Raw genomic sequence first — 24,931 nt, forward strand, 5'->3', positions numbered from 1 at the left:
CAGCCTGGAGGTCCGTTCCCAGCGGGGCCACAGTGCCGTGTCTGAGCTGGCTCTGCTGCCTCTGGCCAGCCCCCCGTGGATGGCTGCCCAACTCCCAGCCCAGCCACGGCTGGCAACTCGGCTGACAGGCCCTGAGAGAGGCCAAGGGCTGAGCGAGCCACGGAGATTATGGGAAGCTCTTACAACTAGGTGGTCCCTGACATCCAAGCCTTGAGCTTGAGCTCCATCCCAGCACTGAGCATGTCCAGGACTGCAGCCTGTGCTCTCATGCATCTCCTGTGTGCCCAGAGCTTTGGGGTTTGTGCTTGCCTGTCCAGCACTGCCACTACTGCAGGCGTCCATGGGGCTGCTTCACTTTTCCAACAACAAAAGGCACGAGCGGGCACAAGGGGAAAAAGCTTTGAGCAATTTGCTTTACTCAGCCTACAGTAAAGGACAAACAGCTGATAAGGACTGCAGACACAGCTTCCTTACTGTCCAGCCTGGGAGCAGTGCTGGATCCCAGGGCTGGCCCGCGCTCCCATCTCCCACTGAACATCTGAGAAGGTCATCAGCTCACTTTCTATTTGTGTTTATTTCCCCTTGTTAACAACAGGCTGAGCAGAGTAAAACTCAGTTCATAATGCTCTTTAAATTCTTTCTCCAGACTGAACTCCAGTTCAGTCCAGGTCTATTTCTGTCTCATCTCTGGGTCTGTGTATTTTGGCACTGCTCCTTCTACACTTGTAATGGCACTGGATAAAGAACGTGCACTGAGGAATCGGGCAGGAACAAATGCAACTACCCATTTCACAGTGCTGCTTTGTGATTAGTTACCTTACCATGCTGAAGTCAAATCAGGAAGGATTTAAAACACAACTTTTAATTTACAATTTATACTTAATATTGCATTACAAAATGAATTTATTTACTGTGACATCTGGCATGATTGATTTTGAGCTGCTGTCCACGCCACTGTCAGCCAGGAATATCCGAGCTCCACCGTCGGGAGCCTCCTGGCACTGCAAGGTAGCACAGCCTCATCCATAAAGCTCCTTCTCCTTCTTCATGGAACTCAGGTTCCCACCATGCCCCCAAATGTACCTCACCATAAGAGGGGTCCAGTGGCTGGTTGGCAAAAAAAGTGACTGCTTCTTTTACTTGCACGATAGATTAATTCAATTACAATGGCTAATTAAAAGCTTCTTCTGCTTGGAAGATTATATTCCCAGATTACTTCCTTCAAAGAGATTTGGAAGATCCTTGGAGAGAGCTACCTTACTGAAGCCAAGTCAGCTTTTTGATCTTGAGACATCAGCAAACTGAAAAGCAACTGGCTCTTTGCTGCTGAAAGTGCAGCTGCATTGCCTTCCCAAAGGATAAGGAATAACTAATGCATTCAGAACCCACAGCTACACAAAAGCAGACCCTGCAAGCAAATAAAGTCACCATCAGCAACCTGAGCATCCTGGGAGCAGGACAACCCAGTCCTGCTCAGTCTGGGATGAGGGGAAACATTCTACATCCCCATCATGTAGCACAAACCAAAGTCCCAAGGCAGGAATGGTACTTAACAGGGGTAATTACCCCCCAGTTATTAATAAAGCAGCAGTCAGTGTTTTCTTCAAGAAGCTATTCTTCTAACAAGCTTTATGGAGACCATGGCACTAATCCATCAGTCCTTAAAAGTGCCAAAAGACCATGGGAACACAAGGACCTCCCAGTGTATGTTCCCATATTAACCCTATCCTGCTCTTTAACAAGCTTATGTTTGGGGTTGCTTTCACATTGTAAAAGCCCATTTTATTTTAAATCATCATAGAATCATAGGCTTAGGTAGGAAGGATCTTAAAGCTCATCTATTTCCATCCCTTGGGCAGGGACATTCCACTATCTCCCGGGTTGCTCCAAGCCCCGTCCAACCTGGCCTTGGACACTTCCAGGGGTGGGGTAGGCACAGTTTCTCTGGGCACCCTGTGCCAGGGCCTCCTCACCCTCACAGGGAACAATTCCTTCCTAACACTGAATCAATGCTACCCTCTGGCAGTGGGAAGCCATTCCCCCTTGTCCTGTCCCTCCATCCCTTGTGAAAAGTCTCTCTCCATCTTTCCTGCAGGCTCCCCTCAGGCACTGGAAGGCCACAGTGAGGTCACCACAGAGCTTCTCATCTCCAGGCTGACCAATCCCAATGCTCTCAGCCTTTCCCCATAGCAGAGGGGCTCCATCCCCCTGATCCCCGTGGTGGCCCTCCATCAGACCAAGGATGCACTATGGTCTATTAGGTTTAAATGGGTCTCTGGAGGTTTTTTTGGCTGGAGGGGGTTACATGGCCTGGGACAAAAACACTACTGTTGGATATGAAGCTCAAACACATTATGGTAAGTTTTAGGTGTTTTTCCCTAAAAGAAACACAAAAAAGTAAAGACTGAGCTAGAATTCCTTCAGATGTCAGACACAATCCTTGAAACACTAATTAAATATTGTCTCAGCAAAATATCAGCAAACCACATAATTATTCAATTAGCCCTAAACAAAGGGAAAAGATAGACACTAAACACAGACCTACCTACTTGAATAATTCAAGCACTACTAAATAGAGCCCCTCAGTTTTCATACCAAGCTACCTGTCTCTCAATAGAACACAAGGAATAAAGAAAAAAGTTCAATTTTGAAAATTCTAGGAGAATAAAACCAAGGTTCTAGGAGATGACCTGTGTCTGCCTGCACACATATTCATGTATGTGCATGAACATCATCATTTAGATACTCAAAAAGGCTTTAGGATATATCCAGCTGCCATCCTTAGAGAATGCAGATTTCCAAACATAACAAAAATCACGTAATCTGACGCCAGCTGCTGGGAGAAGGAAGTGTCACATTCAGTACAAAATTCAGATATTCTGCATGAGGTTATTACTCTGTACCTAAAATATTCTTTTTTTCCTTTTTACTACTAGAAATGCATCTGCCTTTTTTTCCAAGTAACTGACAGAGTTTTTATTGATTTCAGTCAGAACAGACCCTAGCTGCCATCCAAGTATTCCACTATAAAGTGAATTGCAAAAGGATTACCAGTGTAAAACCATTAGAAACCCCAACCCTGTCCTTTCAGGCATTACAACTGTAAATTCAAATCTCTGTATCATTCCAGCTAAGTCTCCACTTCACAGAACTAATCCATGTGCAGCTGACAGAACATGGAATGTTACAGCAGATAACACTGCCCATGTACACCAATTATTCACTCTGACAATATCCAATTGGGAATATTATCCCTAGGGCTCTAACAAGGGTCCAGTGTTGCCTCAAATACTGCTGTGAATAAAGAGGCATCAATTAGTTGAAATTAAAACACTCATTTAAGGACGTTCAAAGAAGGGCTGTTACTGGTGTTCCAGGTTAACATGGACTTTCTGTTCTTTTTTAAAAGCTATTACTAACTTAAACAGTGAAGACTCTAAATAATCCATTTTCAATTTCTACCTATCAGACACATTTCTTACTCCTGGTGAGGCTCTGTTGGACAAGTTGGATCAGATGGTTTTTTTCAAAGTGCCTTCTAACATGGGCTTTTGCAGGACTCTACTGTACAAGAAAGCAGTGGGAAAAAGAAGCAGAAAATAAGACTGCAAAATAACTTATCTGACAGAGCCAACCCAGGAAAAAGAGGATACTGAAACATTTTCGTTCTATTTTTAAAAATATGTGGTTTGGATTGAAATGCCGATTTAAAAAGAAAGATATAGCAAGTTTTTCATGGCCAGATGAGCTCTCAAAAGATTCATTACAGCACTGTTTACTTTGGTAACTGGAGAGTCAGCTGGAAGCAGCTCTCTCCCATCCCTTCACTTTTGCCTGTATCATTTGTAATTGTGTCATTTTCTAAATGGCACCAAGAAAAACATTTTTAAGCAGAAACCATTCAAGTAAGGGATAAACTTCTTGCGGAAGTCTAGAGAACCAAGGCTGAGAAACTGGAACGCTCACCACAACCCAGGGGAAGGGGAAAGGAGTCGGGCCAGGCTGAGCAGAGCCTCCACACTGCCAGAATAGCTCAGTGGTGACCGTGGTCTCATGTGTCTCCTCGCTCTCCATGGGCCACAGCAGTCAGAATGCCTTGCCTCTGGTTCTTCCCAGCTCTGAGTCTGGCCCAGCAGCACACCCAGGGCTCCCTGGCAGCTCGGCTCCCTGGGACCGGCTGCAGCCCTGGAGCTGGGCTGCTGGGAGCCATCTACACAGAGGCACAGAGGCTCTTCTCCCCCCTCTGCAGCACTGCACTCATTTCATGCTTCTAATCTGCCAGGAGAACCGAAAACCAGAACTTCTCCCCACAGTAGTCACACAAACCCTGAGAATGACTATTTGGTAAATGAATCCTATTGCACAGAAGTCTTACACTCAGTGCTGCTGAGGATCTGGCTGCAAGACACACATCTTTAGTTGTCACTTTGGAAAGGCAATCTGCACATTCACTGACTTATGTAAACTGTGTGGTATGTAAACAATCCCCCAATCCATGTCTAAGCATCATTTCTGCCCACAGTCATTTGTCATATAAAACTGACATCTCAGTCAGAGAGTAAAGCACCTTATAATAGGGAATCACAGAATCGAGTGTGATTCTCTAAGATCATCGAGTCAAACCATTGACCCAGCACTGCCAAGGCCACCACCAACCACATCCACTAGTGACACATCCGCAGCTTTTAAATCCCTCCAAGGGATGGTGACATTTCCCTAGGCAACCTGTTCCAATGCTTGTCAACCCTTTGAGGGAAGAAATTTTCTTAATATCAATTTAAAGCTCCGCTAGAGCAACTTAAAGCTGTTTCCTCCTGTCTTATATAACAATATAGCTATAAATGTCAATTGAGCAAAGACCAGAAAGAAGCCCAAAGCAAGAAGAGCCATGCACTTCTTCAGGAAGAATTTCAGGTTGCTTCTCCAGCTCTGAAACAGCAGCTCTGAGGGTTCATCACCAGCAGCTCAGCCAAGAACTCAGAGCATGTCACTGTCTCAGTGTGACCTGGATCCATGCAGGACACAGAACTCTAAAAGCTCATCAGGTCCTTTCTTCATCATCCTTCAGAGTCTACCCAAGCCCTCAAGGCTACGAGAAGTTTTCAAAGCAGATGAGCTGCCCCAGCAAGCTGAAGGACTTGCCCTGAGAGGCCGTGGCTGCCCCATTCCTGGAAGCATCCAAGGCCAGGCTGTGCCCCTTGCATGGGACAGCTGGGGATGGGGGACACTTGTCCCTGAGGGAACTTGGCACGGTAACCCCTCACCTCCAATCAAGCTGTGAGAAGGACTCCACCAATGGATGATGGAGCTGGGTCAATTGGCAGACTTTGGGAGGGGCCAAGCACATATAAGAAAAATATTAAAATATGTATGACCACTCATAAATATTCATGTTGCTGATGCAATTCCCAGGTGTATAAAAGGCAGAGCCGCCATTTTGTAAACGAGCCCCTGGCATCGAGCCATGCTCCCAGTGCTGTCCCTTTTGCTTTGTGTATTTTTATTAGTTCTCAATAAAACTTTTTATAACTCATCCCCACTCAGGGTCTGAGTAGTTTATAACAAGCTCCCTTACAACCACGCTGCCTTTTGCCAGCTCCTCTACACAAGCAAGAACTGCGGGCAGCTCATTACAGCAGGATCCACGAGAGCTTAACTGCGGAGCTGCTAATCCGGGCAGCTTTGCCCAGCCTCGTCTGCCCAGCAGCAGAATCCCAGCTGTGCAGATCTCTATCACCTCCCCACACGGGCCCAGTGCCCCTGCACTGACCCACAGACACAGCACAGCCCACGGGAGCGCTGGGACACCTCACTAGAAGAAAGCTGCTTCAGGGCTTTGGAAGAAGAAAAAAAAAAGGCATCAGAACATTTCTGCTCTTGATGCAGGTTTCAGTGCTCAGTAGTTTTTAGGAAGCTGTGGAAGGGAGGGAAAAATTAAATATTATCTGTGGGTTGTAAAATTCCACTGAGTTTTCCTGGTGTAAAAATGCAAGCATGCTCCAAACTCAAAAAGCAGATGTGAACAGAGAGGATGATGAGAACATTAACTTTTTTGCCCTAATCAGCTAAACAGGAATACATTAGGCAAAACCTTGTTTTCTGTTCACTCATCTTGTAAAATTTGTTTGAAATAATGCCACTATTTATGTTTCAATGGAAATTAATTTAAACTAACTCATTCATCTTGAACCTTGTATTTCCCAGTTTTACTCTCCATCTGGCCTAGCCCAAACAGACTGGAATGTACTCAGCTGACTACTGGAAAAACATGGAACTCTCACAGGGCAATGAAATAATCAATTGCTAAATAATTACCAAACTTACTCTAAAAGAATGATTACAGTTTAAAAACAGAAGCATTTACCATGATGATTGTTTTCACTAAACTAGTTCAGCCTGTTTATACAACACAGAGCACAAAGATATCTTCTCTGGGGAATTTGGATCTGTGACCATAAAGCCATCAAGCTCCAAAAATCAATGTTACCACCTGACTTGCACTGTTTGTGTAGGTCAATCTAAAGCATATTTTCTCAGGGTCTGCATTATGTCTGGAAGAAAACCCACTCTCTGAACTGGCAGGTCCTTTCAAATACAGTCTGACAGCTCACACTGGATATTTGAAGTGGTTGAGAGGAATTGACTCCCCTCATGAGTCAACACGAGTAAAGGGTGAGTGCCAATTCCTGAGCTGCTGCAGCAAGTATAGTCACTGAGGATGCCACCAGTGAATGGCATGGAATCATGGAATGGCTTGGGTTTGGAAGGGACCTTAAAGCTCATCTCATTTCACCCCCTGCCATATGCAGGGACACCTTCCACTAGGTTATTCCAAGCCTCTCCGACCTGGCCTGGGACACTTCCAAGTATCCAGGAGCAGCTCCAGCTTCTCTGGGCACCCTGTGCCAGGACCTCCCCACCTTCACATGGAATAATTTCTCCCCAGTATCTCATCTAACCCTGCCTTCTGGCCATGGGAAGCCATTCCCCCTCCAGCCCTTGTCCTAAACCACTCTCCAGCTCTCATGGAACCCCCTTTAGACACTGGAAGGGGCTCTCAGGTCTCCCCAGAAACCTCTCTTCTCTAGGTGAACTCCACAGCTCTCCCAGCCTGTCTTCAATCCTCCCCTTAGAGACTGGTCCTGTCTTTGCCCTGCTGTGCTGCTCAGTGCTCGAGCTGCAAACTCTCTCTGGCCCCTACTCCAGTGTCTTAGAGACACAAACCAACATGGAATTCCTGCATACATTGGGAGTCAAGGCAATTTTCCTGACCTTGAAGGCCAAGGAACAAAGACTGCAAGGGCATCACTAATTCTTTAGACAACTGCCTGTTGGGTAGGCTCAAAGCACCATTTTTTTGTACCAACTGCCCACTGAAATGGTCACAGTGAAGACTTGTCATTTCATGGAATTCAGGAGCTATTCAGGTACAGACATGGACAGTCATCCAGTCTCTCCTAAAGATCTTGTTCAGGTGTCTGCAGTACAAAATGGTATCCAAATGATTACAGCAGGATGGCTCAGGTTTAAATCACCAGCTCGGCCAAACATCCCCTTTGCAGCCAGAGGAAAATCTTCAGGCCTCACTCAGGAAAACACTTCAGGATATATGAAAAGGGTATCAAAATCAACAGAATATATATAAAAACATTCCAAAGTGTTTTGCTTAACTTTGTGCCTGAGGTCTCCAAACTAAATGAGGTGACGTTTCCCATCTCCTATCCCTTCTTTATCCCTAGAGCTGGGGCTGGATATCCTGGGCAGGATTATTTATCATCACATGAATGTAGCAATACTATACCAGCATAAACCCAACTGTAAAAATGTTAAGACAAATGTTATAGATTAATTCTGGAATGATTACGAGGCCCGAGACCCCAGTGTCCAGCTAAACTATATAAACACAGATAAAACTGTCCAAACTGCAAACCTGAATAATAAACCCTATTTAACTAACAGAATAGCCTAGATGAAATTCCAGCTGTCCTTCACACATGATAAATTAAAATACTCTGTAAGAAAGTTCAGTGTACACTTCTACAAAGGAAATATCAACAAAACCAGGAAAAATTTAATTCATTTCATTCTCCGAAGTCACATCTCACATTTACTGAGCCCTTCCAAACATTTTATGTTGCTGATTAGCAGTAATGCCTTAAGGTACTCTTTTTTCCTTTTTTCTGATCTTTGGAGTTAAAAACTGCTTTAAAACATCACTGAGGCACATAATTCTTACTGAACGATAATGTCGGGGAGCACCCTGTAATTTAAAACACTGCACTTCTAATGGACAAAACTGAGTCAAGTAGGAAAAGCAGGATGGATCCACATCTCAGTCTGAAAACAATCAGACTTCAAACAGGGCTGAAAAAATGAAAACCAGCTGAGCTAATAAAAACCAGACCCTGCTCAAACAATCTTTCATCAAGTAAACTTCACCTATGTTGTTACTCTTGGAATTTGGTAAAGTAGGAGGAACCAGCAAGGTCTGAAGACAAGATGAGAAAGGATATTTGGGAAGGATGCAATATTTAGCAAAATAAGATGGCAGACAACCAAAGCCAGACTCTGAGCTCAGTTGTACTGGTGTAAATCCAAACTAGCATCACTGACTGTAATGGAATTACTCTGGATTTACCCCATGTTAACTGAGATCAAAACCTGATCACAGATAAAATATCAAACTGGGAAAAAAAAGCTTTTATATCTATAGAATGGGACATTTCATTGCAAGTAACTAAACAAGTGTTTATTGCTTAACATTAAACGACACAAGGTGAGATAGACTTGAGTTATCCCATAAATACCCACAGCCAAAATTCTCTACAGAGCGAAAAGTTTTATGTACTTCAAATCTACCTCTAAGCAAGATTTATGCAAATTAATGAGTTAATTCAAAACATGCATCACCTATTCAGTGCTTTCCTTATTTGCTTGTTTCAAATGACTGTAGAAAGGATAGCTTGAAATGAACCAAGACTCATCCCCACAAAGCAGGAATGCATCTCTTCAGTTGCCTCCCTTGTGTCCTTTCCAGAAAGGAATACAGACCCTTACCATTTGGTAAGGTGCAGCTCCAGCTCCAGACTGTACCATACACCTCTAGACTGGGGAGTATTTCTGTGCCTCCCCTCTAAACAAAGTCCCAGTCACAGGTACACATCATACCAGTGGCTGTGACAAACCACCAAGGCATTAAAAGATTCGCTTGATGTGGTGAAATTGCCAATTCTTCCAAATGCCATTTAGCCAATAGTTATTATTTTCACCTCCCTATACCATGGCTCATCTGGATAACAGAATGACATTCAAATCAACTTTGGAAGGTAGAGAAAGGGCCAACGTTTTACAGCAATGACATGATCCCCACTTTGCACACCCTAAGCATAAGCCAGAGCAGGAATATTGAGAACAAAGCTTGACACACAAAGCAGCCACATTTTTCCCCCATTGTCAGCATTCACAGAGACTGTCCAGATTCTCCCTCACACACAGATCCCATGTAACTCAATCCTTCCAGTTCATTAGCACTAGGGATGCTCCCTCCCTGCTGCAGCTCTGCCAGCTAAGCCCACTGCCAATCCTGCTGGCCAGAACCACCCCAACACAAGCCATCAGCTCCTCTGCTCAGCCCCAGGGTGGCTCACGCACTCTAACCAGCCTCCCAAACTGAAGAGCTTCTTCAGCCTCTGCTAACCTGGACTGTTTGGGAATGAATCTGGGATTGCCAAGCAGCACTCATGGCTGAGGATCAGAAAAAGCCATGACCTTAATGAAGAGGGAAGCAGGAAGCAGTCCAGAACAATAATTATTTTGTCCACTACGGTTACAACTTTAGGAAAGTGTAACTTAACAGATTCAGCACAATTTCAGAAAACAAAATATCAGGGTCAGTTGGTCCAATTTTGACCCAGAACAAAAGCCACAAAAGTACTCACTCCCATGGCCAACATGTGAAGTGGGAATGAGATGTGTCATAGCTACCAGCCTCACTGAGGCTGAGGCAAACACCACCTGGCAGGTCAAGAGAGGGGGATTCTCCCCTTGACTCTGCTCTGGTGAGACTCCATCTTCAGCACAAGAAATACTTGGAGACATGGATCTGCTGGGCAGAGTCCAGAGGAGGCCATGGAGATGCTGCTGGGGCTGGTGCCCCTCTGCTCTGGCACCAGCCTGGGAGAGCTGGGGGTGCTCACCTGGAGAAGAGAAGGCTCCAGGGAGACATTACAGCCCTTTTCAGTGCCTAAAGGGGCCAGGAGAGCTGGAGAGGGACTTGGGACAAGGACTTGGAGTGACAGAAGAAGGGACTGCTTTCAGCAATCTGAACTAGTGCAGGGTGTCCCCACTCACAACAGGGAGCTGGAACTAAATGGTCTTTGAAGTCCCTTCTAACCCAACCCATTCCACGATTCTGAGCTCCCCTGCACAAACCTTTTTGTGGGTAACACAGCACCTCTTTCAGAGCAAGAATATATTCTCTTTAGCACCAGCACACTTCACCACCAGGATCCAGTGTGTATATGCAAAACATACTCCAGACTGTCAAGAAATCTTGAGATATGGAGGGGAGTATTGAGAAAGGACAGTGAACCTCTGAGGGAAAAGGGTCAGTGGAAATTTTGAGGAAGTGATGGGCTGAATACAGAGACAATGAAGATAAAAAGATGAGGAGTCAGACAGACTAGGAAAGAAATGAAAAGAAGGAATAAACATTTCAGGGAGAAAAAAGTGATTTGTGGTTAACACAGAGAACTGTGACTCAGGGGTAGGTCACATGAATTCCCTGTGATTTGATTCAGCTTATGTAAAATTTAAAAAGGGAAAGACATGACCAAAATGAAACAAACAAAAAACCCAAGACTCAAAAAAAAAAGGCCAAAAAAAAAAACAAACCAGCAAAAAGCCAACCACATAAATATCTAAAATATCCTAAGACACTGAGATGTAGGGGTTTAAGTGATGTGCTGTTAAATCAGGAGTAAACAATCCTAGCCAAGCACCACTGCCTAAGCACTTTATGTTCTCCAAATGCTGTAGGAGAGTAGCCAAAATGTTACCCCAGCCAGTGCACACCATGTCTTATTTCAACAAAGTACCAGGGCATCACCAGGGACATCACCCTGGGATCTTGTTGTGTTTCTGGTACTCAAGCACTGGAACATGACAGCAATTAGTGTGCACAGGGATGCTAAAGGTCTCTAATTAAAAATCACACCACTATTGTATTGGTGTAAGTAACAGAAAATGGGAAAAGATCTGCCCAAAGATGGGCAGAATCACAGGTTCTCTGCCTGGGTGCTCCAGCTATTGCTCTTTTACCTAAAATTGTGTGCTTGTCCAAACATTTCCCCTATTTGCAGCCTAAATACCTGGCTCTGACACAGTAGCTTGAAGTCACAATCTCATGAAGATCATAGTAAACTGAAATACAAATTAATATGGGGGCATAAAAGAAATTACAGTACTCCTAGCTGTCCTAAGACAGATCCCATCATTTTTCCTGCACAATTTTCCTCCTCTTCTTCTGTTCCTCACTAAGTTCCAACAGCAAAAGCATACTGCTCAAGTGAACTAAGACCTCACTAACTAAACAAAAAGCTCCATCCTTTGGAAAACAGACTCGGACATACCATTGCAGAGCTTAAGAGAACTCAGGAAATGTTTCAGAGATATTCAGCATCCCCAGAGACATTTCACTTCAGCTCATGAAAATACACTGGTGTCCAAGGCATGAAAATTACAATGGCTTCCTGCTGACCACCCCAGCCCCCGGGCTAGGAATCTAATTTAAACAAGCTGGCAGGAGTCCAGCAGTAACCTACAGTCACAGCCCAGAGCTGCTATCCCGAGCAAACAGCCCAGACATTTAGCAGGGACTACAGCAACACAAGACATTCCTTCATTTTCATTCCATGCTGCAAACCCACCCCCACTCACTCCACTTCAGCAGCATTTTTCCAGGCTGAGAACTGGGGTACTGCTCTGCTTTAGTTACCTCTCATTGCTGAGCAAGCTCTGCTGGCTGTAATTTATCCCACAAAGTTGATATTTGGCTCCACTATGCATCAGGCTACATGAAATTGGCTTTTAATGCTGCATAATAATAATTCATTGTACCTATATCACACACTTACTGGCCTATTCCCAAGAGCAAATGGTAAGGAAGCCATGATTCCAGCGAGAATGGATGAGCCTGCTAACAGGGACACATCACTGAGAGTAAATTCAGCCCTTTCTGGTTGTTTGCAATGTTTGATGCATGCTGGCTCACTGTCTGGGAATATGTCATCTCCAAAAATACATAGATCTTACCAGTAATGCCTGCAGACTGAAATCCAGGCTAGGAATGTTGTAGGAGAAGGGGCATAACTTGGCAAAGCGGTCAGAGTGAAGAGTACCAAGGTGCCAAAGCAAATCAAGATGGAGGAGCACAGGGACACAGAACAGTACATGAACACACACAGCCTGTTTACACTGGCAGCACACAGCACCAGGTGCATCCCAGCTCCCACTTGGGAACTGTCCCATGGCACTGTCTGTCAGCCTGGGAGCTGCCAGTGTGTCACTCCTTCAGCTGACACAGACAGGGTCTCTGAACACCCAAGGTTCAAACCCTGCCAATAATCTGGGGAGAGGGCAGAGGTGCACGAGCTCCTGAGCAGCCCCGTGATCAGACGCACACCAAGGCCTGCAGCAGAGCAGGCTCACAGGAACCCTCAGGGTGTGCTGGGCTGCCCAGCCAGGGGCCTTCTTCAGATGCTGATGGGAGCCAGGGAATCACCATGTGGGAATAACCTATTGCCCCCAAGAGCCCTTGGTATCCATTGGTAGGATGAAAACCTAGGTGTGAAACAAACCTCAGGGACTATTATGTGGACAGTCAGCCCAGTGTAGAATGTTAGAAAGCAGAAAGCCTCTCAATTTACTTCCTGTGTTCTAAATTCAGGGCAACTAACCTTTGCTTCCCCTACAGCCAGTGAAAGCAAATGAGATCTCCAAAGAGTATTTCAAAATTCTCAGGGGATTAATTGCTCCTTAAGGTGCCAGTTTCATTTTGTGATTTATAGAAAGAGCCTCTGGGTCACCAACCCCTCAGCTGAGAGTCTTCAGTGAAGTGCCTGAAGTGAAATGGGATTAATCCTGCCCTCAGTGCCAAGACTTCATGTACCTTGGCATAACATGATCCCACCCAAGTGCTTCAGAAACACGAAGTCATTGCGCTTCTCCTCTGGCAAAACCAGTTACCAAAGAGTAGGTTGCTCATGTTCCTCAAAAAGCAACAAAAGAAGCTTAACCATAGATCACAAGGGGATATGCCTGACCTAAACCATTCTGATCCCCCTTAAAAATGCAACACTGCAAACAATCCCTTTGCAAAATGCAAATCTTGGACCCAGAGTTCACCCAACAACAACTGCACGGCATGAATTCACTGCCAGCATCACTGAAGGATCTCGTAAATCTGATCTCAGAGCAGCACACCTCAAACAGGAAATCCTAAACACCAGCACCAGTTATAAAAAACACATTATGTTCAACAATGTAAGTGAGGGGTAAAACATTCTCCCTGGCTGGAGTAATGAAGCACAAAAAGCAGCCAGCCCAGAGCATATTTCATTGAATCCATCCTACTCCCTCTAACAAAGCTGCTGATTACCAAGGCATGGTGAGCTGATCAAGTAACACCATCACTCTCTTTCAACAGAGAAACTGTTTTGCCATTTGCAAACTGAAAAACACATGTTCTCAATATTTCCTCTGATGCATGTGTCTCCTTCAAAACTAAAGCCACAGCATATGCCAACAATTAAATCATTGACTGGAAAATATATACCAACTGGCATCTGAGGGCTCTCTGTCTAAAGGGTTCCTCCTGGCAGGCTTTAGGCCACATTCAAAGTACATTAACTAAATGAAATATCTGCTCCTTTTCCATAGTCCTTAATCTGGTTTAGCCAGATCCTCCACTGAGCAGAATCCGCTCTTAGTATGAATTCCAAGCAGCCTCTGATACACACACAAAAGATAAAGCCTAAGTAAGAAAAAAGATGACAGGGACCTCAAGTCATAGAATCACAAAGTACCCTGAGTTTATAGGGACCCACAAGGATCATCCAGTCCAACCCCTGGCCCCACACAAGACACCCCAACAATCCCATCCTGTGCCTGAGAGCATTGTCCAAAACCTCCTGGAGCTCTGGCAGCCTTTGGGTCCTGACCATTCCCTGTTTTCACAGCACAGGGGAAATCACCCTAAGGTTTCTAACAAGTTGGTCCAGCAGGATGCAGAATGAACATTCATGATGCATTGAAAAAAATCACCAACCTAACAGAAACTCCTTTTGCTCTCCATCGGTTAAGAAAAGCTCAAACACAACTTGTACCAGCACAGGGAGCCCCATCACTCCATGCCCCCTCTGCAGGACAGGTAACACAGAGCACACCTCTGCATCACCCAACAGGGAGCTTTCAAAGGCACCTGGGCAAGGCTTCATGCCTCATCCTTATCAAGGCAGTACTGCTGGACAGCAGCGCAGCACACAGAGCAAGGATTAAGGATCACAGTGTCAGTTTCATCAGTTTTCAGGTTTGGGTGGTTCTTTTCTTCTGTTCTTCCCTGAGAATTCAACTTCATTCTCGACCCTAAAGGCATTCATTCACTATTAATTCATGTCCAGGGAAGGGAACAGAGCTGGGGAAGGGGCTGGGAAGGGGCTCAGCCTGTAGCAAAGGAGGCTCAGGGGGGACCTTGTGGCTCTGCACAGCTCCTGACAGGAGGGGACAGCTGAGGGGGGTCGGGCTCTGCACCCAAGTAACAAGAGACAGGATGAGGGGAAAAAAGCCTCAAATTGCTCCTGGAGAGGTTAAGATTGAATATTGGGAAAAATGTCTTCACCAGGCACTGGAACAGGCTGCCCAGAGCTGTGGAGAAGTCACCATCCCAGCAGGTGCCCAAAAGACAGGTCAATATGGCACCTGGGGACATGCTTCAGTGGTGAATATGGCAGCACTGGGTTAGTGGCTGGACTCAATGATCTTAAGAGGTCTCATCCAACCTCTCAACAATTAACCTCTCTTAACAATTCTATTATTCTAATTCCCCACAACAAAGACATATTTTTTCCTAGTTTTCCTCTAGGATTGGCACTTGAAAAGAGGAAGCTCAGCATTTCAAGAGGGAAGTACTGATTGGCCTCTTTTTCAACTTTCCTGTCATATTTCTGTGACAATTCTCTTTACAATCAACACTGTTGCCTCAGTTAAAATGAGATGAAGGTGTATACAATATTCATGGCTCCTTGTTCACTTCACTACTATGCATTCACAGAAAATAGTTGTTTTCTACAGATGAAAATGGGACACTTATCAGCCTCAGGGAGGGACAGCTTATTCACAGCTTTAAAGTACTTGAGGATCTGCATCAACTATCTGCTTTTCATACAGCAGTAGGAATTTGATTTGTGTGCATTTAAACCAATCCAGGAGATGCATGCAGCAGCAGAAATTGCTCTTTGCTTTCCATACCACAGAGCTCCCATCAAGACCACAGCCAGGGTTAAACAATTACTGCCATGAATAGGATTCATTGGGCTTCTCTGTGTGATTGTGTGAAATACAAGCTGCTGTAAGCCCTGGGAGATAAATTCAGAGTGCAGGAAAGAAGAGAGGAAGGTGAATGAGGAAATTTCTTTGTTTAAAAAGTGGTTAAGAAACTGGGAGGAGATCCCTCTGTGAATTGTACCTAAAAGTTAACATGGGCACTGTGACTTTTACATGGGACACAACAGGTGAAGTATCCTCTATGCAAATTCCAGAAGCTCTAGGGAAAAAGTGCACACTGCTAACAAACAGCAAGGCTCACCTGATAAATGACATCAGAAGTAATTAGAGGGACAGAATAGCACTGGAATACATTGTTACTGAGCTGCAGGGCTTCCCTTGGAATTATAACCACTTGGAGCAGAAGAGAGCAAAGCAAAATAGAACAAGTAGCTTCTAAATTCTGTAGGCAACCATCTCAAATGTAACATGAAAAATAATTTGTAATTCAAAGCAGAAAATAATTAGGTATTTGAGGCATTATCATTTTTTTTCCCAAGGAAAGAATCTCTACTGTATCTTCAAATAAAAACAGGGAGAATAATCCCTTGCCAGAAGGATTCAAGAATCAGAGGGGAAATTCACCCTTGTGCATATCTTCTGGGCTGGACATGCAGAGTTAAGACAGCAGAAAAATAAGCTGTAAGTGATGCTCTAACAGGCTTTTGGATCATGTCACAACATTTTGGTTGCCTCACAGATTTTGGAGCTTCTGGCACTGGCAATACTTACTGTCATCTCTAATCTATATAAGCAGCTACTTTGAGGGACCCCAGATAAATCCCTCTAGAGGAACAAGAAAATATCCATGCAATCACAGGGAATTCATTTTACAGATATCACAATGTCTCCGTTAAGGGTGACAATAAGGTTTCACACACTCAGTTCCCACAGGCTCAGTACAGTTATCCCAGAAGCCTCAGAGATGGAAAATGTCTTTAAGTGCTTTAGATTTCATCTTTATCAGCCCAGAGCTCTTCACTTCCACACCACTGGTGACAGCCACACATCTGATGACAGCAACAATAACACTTGGTAGTGGTAACAACCCTGAGCAGTTTTTGAGCTTTAGGGAAGCAGTACTTCCCATTGAAATTGTCACTTGTGAAATATTAATAGCAATACTTCATCAGTTTTAGCCCAAAAGAGCAGAATTCTCAGTTATTATACCCAGGTCTGCTTATCATTCACCCTCAGACATACCAAGGCAGCACTGAACAGCTGTACCTTTACACTGCATCTCCTGAAACACCAAGGAAAAAACTCAGAATTTAGACATGCACTCATTATTGCTGTCACTGTGTATTTAAGTCCAAGATAAACCAGCTTCTAAAAAACCCCAAATCCTTACACATCCTTGAGTTTTCAGATGGGATGTCCACAAATTAGAGGCCACCAAAACACAGAGCTCTGACAGATCAGCTGTCACCAGCTTTAATTTGGTATTCTGTGATCCATCAGAAGAAGAGGGAGATGAGACTTCCTAAATTAGCACTTTTTTTCCCCACTTTCAGTATTGGTAGCAATATAAAAGCCACTCAACTCTCAAATAACACAACTACTTGAATTAAGTAGAGAGCATCATTTTCTTGGCTTCTGACCTTACTCTTTTCAAAGAGAATTGAGGCAATTCTTCTCTATCTATCTGTTGTGGTTTGGCACTGGCCCAATGCCAAGCACCCACAAGAGTCACTTGCTCATCCTCCCTGCCACAGCTGGGCAAAGGAGAGGAAGAAAAAGTTAACAAAGTCTTTGTGAATTGAGATAAAACTGGGAGAAAACACTTCAAGGGCAAACCTAAGGTTGCAAAGTGAACTTTATTACTAACAGAACCAGAGGAGGATAATGAGAAGTAAAATAAGCCTGTAAAACACTTTTTCCCCCCAGCCCCTCCCTCCTTCCCACTGACAGCACAGGGAGACAGGGTGTGGGGTTTTGCTCAGTTCATCACCAAGATTTTCTCCTGCTGCTCAGGAGAGGAGTCCTTTCCCTGTGAGACCATGGGGTCCCTCCCACAGGAGACAGTTCCCTGTGAACTTCTCCAGCTGCTCAAGAGCAGCAGCCAAACCACACCTGCCACAAGGTGAGTCCCTCCCACGGGCACACAGCCCTCCCAAACTGCTGTGGTGTGGGGCTCTCTTTCCATGGGGCACATCCCTCCAAGGACAGGCTGCCCTTGAGAGGGCCCCTCTCTCCACCTGCCACAGGGCTTCCTGCAGGGATCCACCTGCTCTGGCATGGGCACCTCCCCCAGGGGCTCTGGGTGGATCTCTGCATCCCCCACGGATCCCCACGGGCTGTGGGTGGATCTCTGCATCCCCCACGGATCCCCATGAAAGGGCACAGCTGTTTCACCATGGTCTCACCACAGCCTGCAGAGGAATCTTGACTCTGGTGCCTGGAGCACCTCCTGCCCCTCCCTCTCCACTGACCTTGGTGTTGCCATGTTGTTTCCCTCACATGTTCTCACCTCCTCCTCTTCTCTAACTAGGAGCAAAAACCCATTACTTTGTTTTCATTTTCTTCTTAAATACATCATCACAGAGGTGTTACCAGCCTCTCTCATTGGTCCAGTATTGACCAGCACCACGTCCAGCTTCAAAGCCATCAGAGATTGGCTCTGCTGGACATTCCAGGAGCTTTTCACAGGAGCCATCTTTGTGACACCCCTGCCACCAAAAACCAGATCATGCAAAACCAATACATTATCCTATAGAAACTACGGGATTTTGGTAAGTACACAGTTTTCACAAAATACTTGCCCACAGAAAGTTGACTGGTAAGCAGTTTATTTCTTCTAATCAACCCAATAATTTGTCTAGTCCAAACAGAAGACAGTTTTCAAACATTTTTAAGCAGTTTTACCTACTAAGGAAGGTAAGGAGGCCTCCAGAATGTGGACAGGAACACAGGGTCGTATTGCTCTCCCTCTTTCAGCTGTCTCCCTTTTCATTAAAATTATAAAATCACAGGCTGGCTTTGGTTGGCAGGGATCTTAAAGCCCACTAAGATCTTCCTTCCATTCTCCCAGGTTGCTCCAAGTCCTGTCCAGCCTGGCCTTGGACACTTCCAGCGATCCAGGGGCAGCCACAGCTTCTGTGACACCAATCTTTTCTCATGCTGCTCCCACCCCATTTCCATGGTGTGGGCAAACTCAGATCCCAGTACAGAACATCACTTTTCCCTTAAACTTGTTCTCCCTGCTTTGAAAACCACTACTGCAGTAGTGTTTCTCCACAGCCATGTTCCTGTTCCTTACTTAAACCAATAACAAGTCTTGAAGCACTTCTTCCACCCCACAAAAGAAGCAGAGGGAATGCTGAAGACAATGCCCTTCTTCCCAGGCTACACCAGAAGGGCCATTCCTCATCATCTCCAACTGATTTACACACATGCAGCCTCTGCCTGAGAGGTTTAGACATCCATAAATCTGAGAGTAAAGCCCAAGATCAAAGACCTCAAGAGACAGAAGAATGCAGAAGTGCAGGGCAGCACATGGGAGAAGGGCTATGAGGAGAGCTGGATGTGAGAGGCAGAGGCAGTGACATCAGCTGTGACACCACCCAGCTGAGGGTACAGCAAGGACAGGGGAGCACCTTCCCCTCTCCCTTCATTATCCATCTGCACACCCACAGTACTTTTTCTGCCAGGAAGTATGAAAAACCTTAACTCCATTAATAGTCTAATTTTAATTTCACAGAACTCCTCCTCTGGAAAAAACATTACTTCTTCATTATAACTTCTAAAAAAACTATCAAACCTGCAAAACCCAAAGTTCCCAGACTTTTCATATGACCTCCTGAATTTGATCCAAGCTAGAATGTGGCTCAGCAGCCTAACCATGTTACAGACACAGCCCTGCCAGTCTGTTAAAGGAGACTCCAGCTAAACATAACTACATGCTTCACTATGTGCATAACTTCACTTCAAGACAGGAAAGAGCTTTACTCTCTCAAAAGAGAGGAGTGGGATCAAGGAAAAAAACAATATTCCTTGTTCTCCTACACACTTACTATGTGACTTAAGTTCAATACTGTTGTCCCATCTAAACTAAGCATTATTAATGTTTCCCCCTTCCTCACACAGTGTTTTCTATTTGATTTGTAAGAAAAGGGTCAGGAGATGCTCAGAGTTCTGTAGATATTGCAGGGTATGAACAGGCAAACACCATTCTCTATCCTAGGAAGTCCAGAGGTTACATATTCCTTTCATTTTTGTCTTAATTAATTACTGGAGTTTGGTCTATAGAATAGCCATTCACACTAAAGGAATGCTTGATTAAATCACACAGAGTGAGTTATGACTGGTATAATTCCATTAGCTTTACAGAAAAATAATAGGGATGAATTAGTCCTCTCAGGCTTATTTTCCATTCCAAAATTCCTTAATGGCATAAAGAAAAAATAGCAAAGCTGGCCACAGATGTTAAATAAAGACATTCCAAGTCCAATCCCATTTCCACAGGATACAATGGGAGTTAGTAGGACATCAGGACCCACAACACACAACTACAAAAGCATTTGCTGATCTCCAGCTTTAGCTCCAGTTCAGAATTTTCCTGTGCCAACTCTTCTTAAATTTGGGACAATTTTCCACCCCTCACGCCAGTTTTTCCATTGAACACAAGTCTGGCAAGAGCTTTCTTAATCAACTGCCCTTTTCACTATCTACAGAAGTTCTGTGATCACATTTAGGCATTGAAAGCCCACAATAAAAATTCCCTGTAATCTGTTAAAGCCCTGGACATGGTTATTCACAAAGTAGAATCCAAAGCAAAAGGTTTTTCCAGAGTTGAACTCTCTGCATCCCACCAGATGGTACACGGTATAGAAACATGAAACCCATGACAAATTTTTCCGTAAGCCATAATTCTGTGCCAAAAGCCTCAGGTTCAATACTAAAAATATACTTGTATTCCTGTTCACCAAAATCCCACTGCACTAGGGAAAACACGACATTTAAATCTACCATCCCACACCCCGGTGCATTGGCACATCACCATCATGGGATCACAGAATTATTCAGGTTGGAAAAGACTTTTCTCATCAAGTCCAACCATCAACCCAACAACACCATCACCACTAACCTTTGTCCCAAAGTGCCACATGCACTTTATTTTTGACCACCTCCAGAGATGGGGATTCCATCACCACCCAGGGAAGCCTGTGCAAATGTTTTACAGCCCTTTCTGTGAAAAGGTTTTCCCTGGTGTCCAACCTGAGCCTGCCCTGGCCCAGCCTGAGGCTGTTCCCTCTCCTCCTGTCCCTGTTCCTGGCAGCACAGCCCGACCCCCCCCGGCTGTCCCCTCCTGTCAGGAGCTATGCAGAGCCACAAGGTCCCCCCTGAGCCTCCTTTGCTCCAGGCTGAGCCCCTTCCCAGCTCCCTCAGCTGCTCCTGGAGCTCCAGCCCCTTCCCCAGCCCCATTTCCTTCCTTGGACAAGCTCCAGTCCCTCAATACAGCACTAATAATGCCACATTTTTGAGTTATTTAAAAATCCTCCCATATTCTGCTAGACTACATTTATACCAAATCATTTACAATCCAGCTGTACCCTGTGGGATGCCAAGTGTCCTCTGCAATACAAACTAGGAAAACAAAAGAGTTCAAAACCAAATCCACACCCAATACAAACTGTAATTACCTATCAATAGTGTATCTGCATCAGGGCACCTTTATACAAAGAGAAGCTCCTTGGACCTGAGCCCCAACTGTATCTGTACCCCTTGTAGAGTCCCATCTTCCCCAGGGACCACAGCATCTCATCCAGAAAATTTCCCTGTGAGGCAACTACAGAAATACCTATTTTTTTGGAAGAAGAATTGAGTGAGTAACAACACACCTTGTGAATAAAATAGTTTCATGCTCATTAATTTAGTTGAGCAACCTTCAGAAAGAACAACACTAGGTAAACAAATTGGATGCCGTGAAATAGTTGCCAGTCAATATTTTTATGAGGTATTTGAGTAAAGTTACTTCTCTATAGATTAAAAAAAAGAGGCTGAAGTGGTCACAACAGCATTTCTTACATTTTCTTTTCAAGTGCCTCAGCATGGTCATCATCAGGTGTACGGTAGAGATGACCAACAGTCATCTGGACCTTACATGAAATTCAAGACATTGGGCTGTGGTGTGTCTTTCTAACTCTGAGAAAGACCAAAAAGGTAGTTTTCAGAAACCAGGACAAAATGAAGTTGAAAATTGTCCGTCCTCCACTTTGAGAGAGCTCCCTGCCCTCACAAGTTATCCATGAGTCGAAGAAGCAAGGCCCCCTCAGGGAAGCAGGACTTCCACACAGAGAGGTGTAACAGGACACTCTGAGGCACGTTTGCCAGCAGCTCTGGGCTCTGCAGGTCAGTTCCCTGCAGGTTTAAGTTTCAGTCACTCCACTGAATGAAGTCTAACAGTTGCCAAGGAAAGGGATCTCCTGTGCAAGGAGAGGGAATGGGGGAGGAGGCAAGGAGTCAGTGAGTGGGAAAATGTGACTCAAGCAGGGGAAGGTGGCAGTGGATTTGTTGCTGGTGAGATTTGTACAGAGCAAGCAGGGGTGGTACAGCAAAGCATGGTCAAAGGAGTCGGTCTGGAACACAAGCAAAGGACCTGGAGAGGCACTGGGAGCAAAGACAGTGAGGAGGACACAAAAAAGGAGTGAAAAGGTGAAAATGCACAGAAGAAAAATGGAATGAAAACATATGAGATGAGAAAGAAAACAGGAGCTATTGAAACAGACAAAGTGAAAGCGTCTGTGATGAAAACTAAGCACAGGACTACCCATGAGAGAAAGATGAGACTTCTTTCTACTGAGCATGCACAAGAGCAAAGGACTGCCACACAAACCTGCACATTAGAAGTGCACCACACAAGATCTTCTTGCTCTTGTGCACGGACCCAATCACTCTGAAAAAGAGAACTATCAACTCCTACCCGGAACCCCTTTCTGCTCACTAAAGATAAGCTATCATTGAGAGAAAATCAAACCAAAACACTTCTAACCCATCCTCTTTGATTTTCTGGCCATTCCATGGAAAAAGAGTTCCAAAGAGGTGAACTTGATTTTCCAGAAGGATATAAAGGAGTTCTAGGTTCTACACTTGACCCAAATCTTCCCCTTCTTGTTTATTTCTGTGGCATGATGCTTTTTACGTCCTATATAAGTTTGTTCCATAAAATAACAAAAAACAGGGGGACAAGGGGAACAGAGGGAAAACAAAAAGAAAATGACACCAAATGTGGAAACAGTAAGGACCCTTTTGTGGTAGAACACACTGATACTACAATGAAGAACTCTTTCTAAGAAAAAAAAAGAGAACCTATACAAGCTATTCCTTCTAATTTTCTAAGCATTTGGTTTAAGGTATTTGTACCAATAGCAAACATATTTCTTGTAAGCAGAAGTATCTGTGACTGGGGGGAAACAGAGAGGATGTCCACTTTTTTTGCTGACATTCCTGCAAAAATGGAACTCTTAAGCATTGAGCATGTTCTGAGATATTCCATGGGAACTAAAGCCAAAAGATCATTTTCAAGGGCTTTTTCCCACTTTCTGATTCTTTTTTCTTTTTTTTTAAGAGAGTTTTTACTTCACAGTACAGCACACATCACCAGCCAGAGGCATCCTGTTCCTATTTCCTCTTCAAGTCAACAGAAGAATTTGACAAGCAAAGAGGAAGAAAGCCAGAGAAACTGGATAGGAAGGGAACAAAAAACAGATGCTGAAAGAGAGGAACACACGATGTACAGCAGAAGGAGGAAAAAAAAAAGAAAGAAGACCCCCCCCAAAAAAAAAATCAAAAAAAACCACCAAAACCAAACAAAACAAAAAACACACCATGTTAATTTCACTGTGAGTTTCTGAATGTAAACATGGGATCATAAAACAAGAGGAAGAGTGCAACTGCATTATTCACCTTCTTAAGCGCGCTCCCATGGAAGGGCATAGGAAACTAACTCAGTAGCACCGTTACAACTACACGTGCAGTTCCGTGACGCTACTTCAGCTCGTCTCTGGACAATAAAGGGGAGTATTTGATCCCTTAACTACTCCTTGGTGCACAAAGCGCACTTAGAGCCCACTCCAGAAGCCTTTGGGAAGTTTTGTAGGGAGATAGGGTGGTGGGGGTCACAAAATGTTACTCGCCCCCGGCAGAGAAACGCGTGCGGCAAGAACGACTACGATGGGACAGGAATACTTCGGCTCCAGTCCCTGCAAGCGCAGCAAACCCAATCCTTTGCCAGCCCTCTGGAGCTCCCTGCTGCCCTTCCCGGCTCCTGCCCGCCCCAGCCAGGTCCCGCTCGGCCCTAACCTGGGTCGTGGAACGGCACCAGCGCGAAGTTGTACAGCGGCCGCTTGGGTCTCTTCAGCGATGTCTCCAGGATCTTGGATGCGCCCTCGATAACTTGCACCAAGTCGTCGTACATGGAGCCGGTCACATCGAAGACGAAGGCCAGGGTGGAGGCTCCCTCGGGCACCGCCTCGGGCTCGGGCACGGCGCGGGCGCTCAGGGCGAGCAGCAGCAGCAGCACCGTGCCCGGCGCCCCGGGGCTCCCACCGAGAGCCATCGCGGCGGCACCCCCGGGAAAGGCACCGGGGGCACTCGGGCCGGGGGAACGGAGACACGCCGCGGAGAACGTGGGGATGGATCCGGCACGGACCCGGCAGAGCGCGGGGATAAACCGGGACGGAGCGGGGAGAGCGCTGGGACCGATCCGGGACGGACCCGGGAGAGCGCTGGGACCGACCCGGGACGGAGCAGGGAGAACGCGAGGATAAACCGGGACGGAGCGGGGGACAGACCGAGGGGAGCAAAGACCGAGCGGGGAGAGGGGAGAGCGGACCCCGTCGCCCACCGCCCGCTCCCCTCAAGCGCGGCGCAGGAAGCGCCGCCGCTTTTGTCTGCGCGCGACTGCGGCCCCGCTCCGCCTTCCCTACCGGGCAGGGCTGGGGCAGCGCCGCCCCGAGGGACAGGGCTGAGCCCCGGCCGTGCCGCGGGGCCGCTGCTGCCAGCCGGGCTGGGGATGGAGCTGCGCCTGCCGCCCCGGGAGCGCCGGCTGCGCATTGAGGCAGCGCCCGCCCCGGTCCCGCCTCCGTGGCCCGCTGCGGCCCCTGCCCTCACCTGGGGTCGGCGACCTTACGCCGGGCTCTCGGGGTCCCCCCCTTACCTGGGGTCCCTCCCTCACCTGGGGTCCCTCCCGCATCTCGAGGTCGTCATTCTCACTCCGGGATCCCGCCCTCACTTGGGGGTCCCTCCATCACCCCCGGGGTCCTGCCCTCACTCCGGGCTTCCATCCCTCACCTGGGGTCCCGCCCTCACCTGGAGTCCTGCCCTCACTGCG

At 45.9% G+C, this 24,931-nt stretch overlaps 1 protein-coding gene across 1 annotated transcript in view; it reads right to left on the reverse strand.

Annotated features, from left to right (window-relative positions):
• The window catches only part of HMCN1 (hemicentin 1), a 163,760-nt gene extending 139,603 nt beyond the window's left edge, over positions 1-24,157 (reverse strand). Inside the window, exon 1 of the mRNA XM_058030107.1 lies at positions 23,902-24,157. Coding sequence (XP_057886090.1) covers positions 23,902-24,157 — 256 coding nt within the window. The remainder of the gene's footprint in view (positions 1-23,901) is intronic.
• Positions 24,158-24,931: the final 774 nt, after the last annotated feature.

This window comes from Melospiza georgiana, chromosome 9, assembly GCF_028018845.1.
Source record: "Melospiza georgiana isolate bMelGeo1 chromosome 9, bMelGeo1.pri, whole genome shotgun sequence".
NCBI classification, from domain to species: domain Eukaryota; kingdom Metazoa; phylum Chordata; class Aves; order Passeriformes; family Passerellidae; genus Melospiza; species Melospiza georgiana.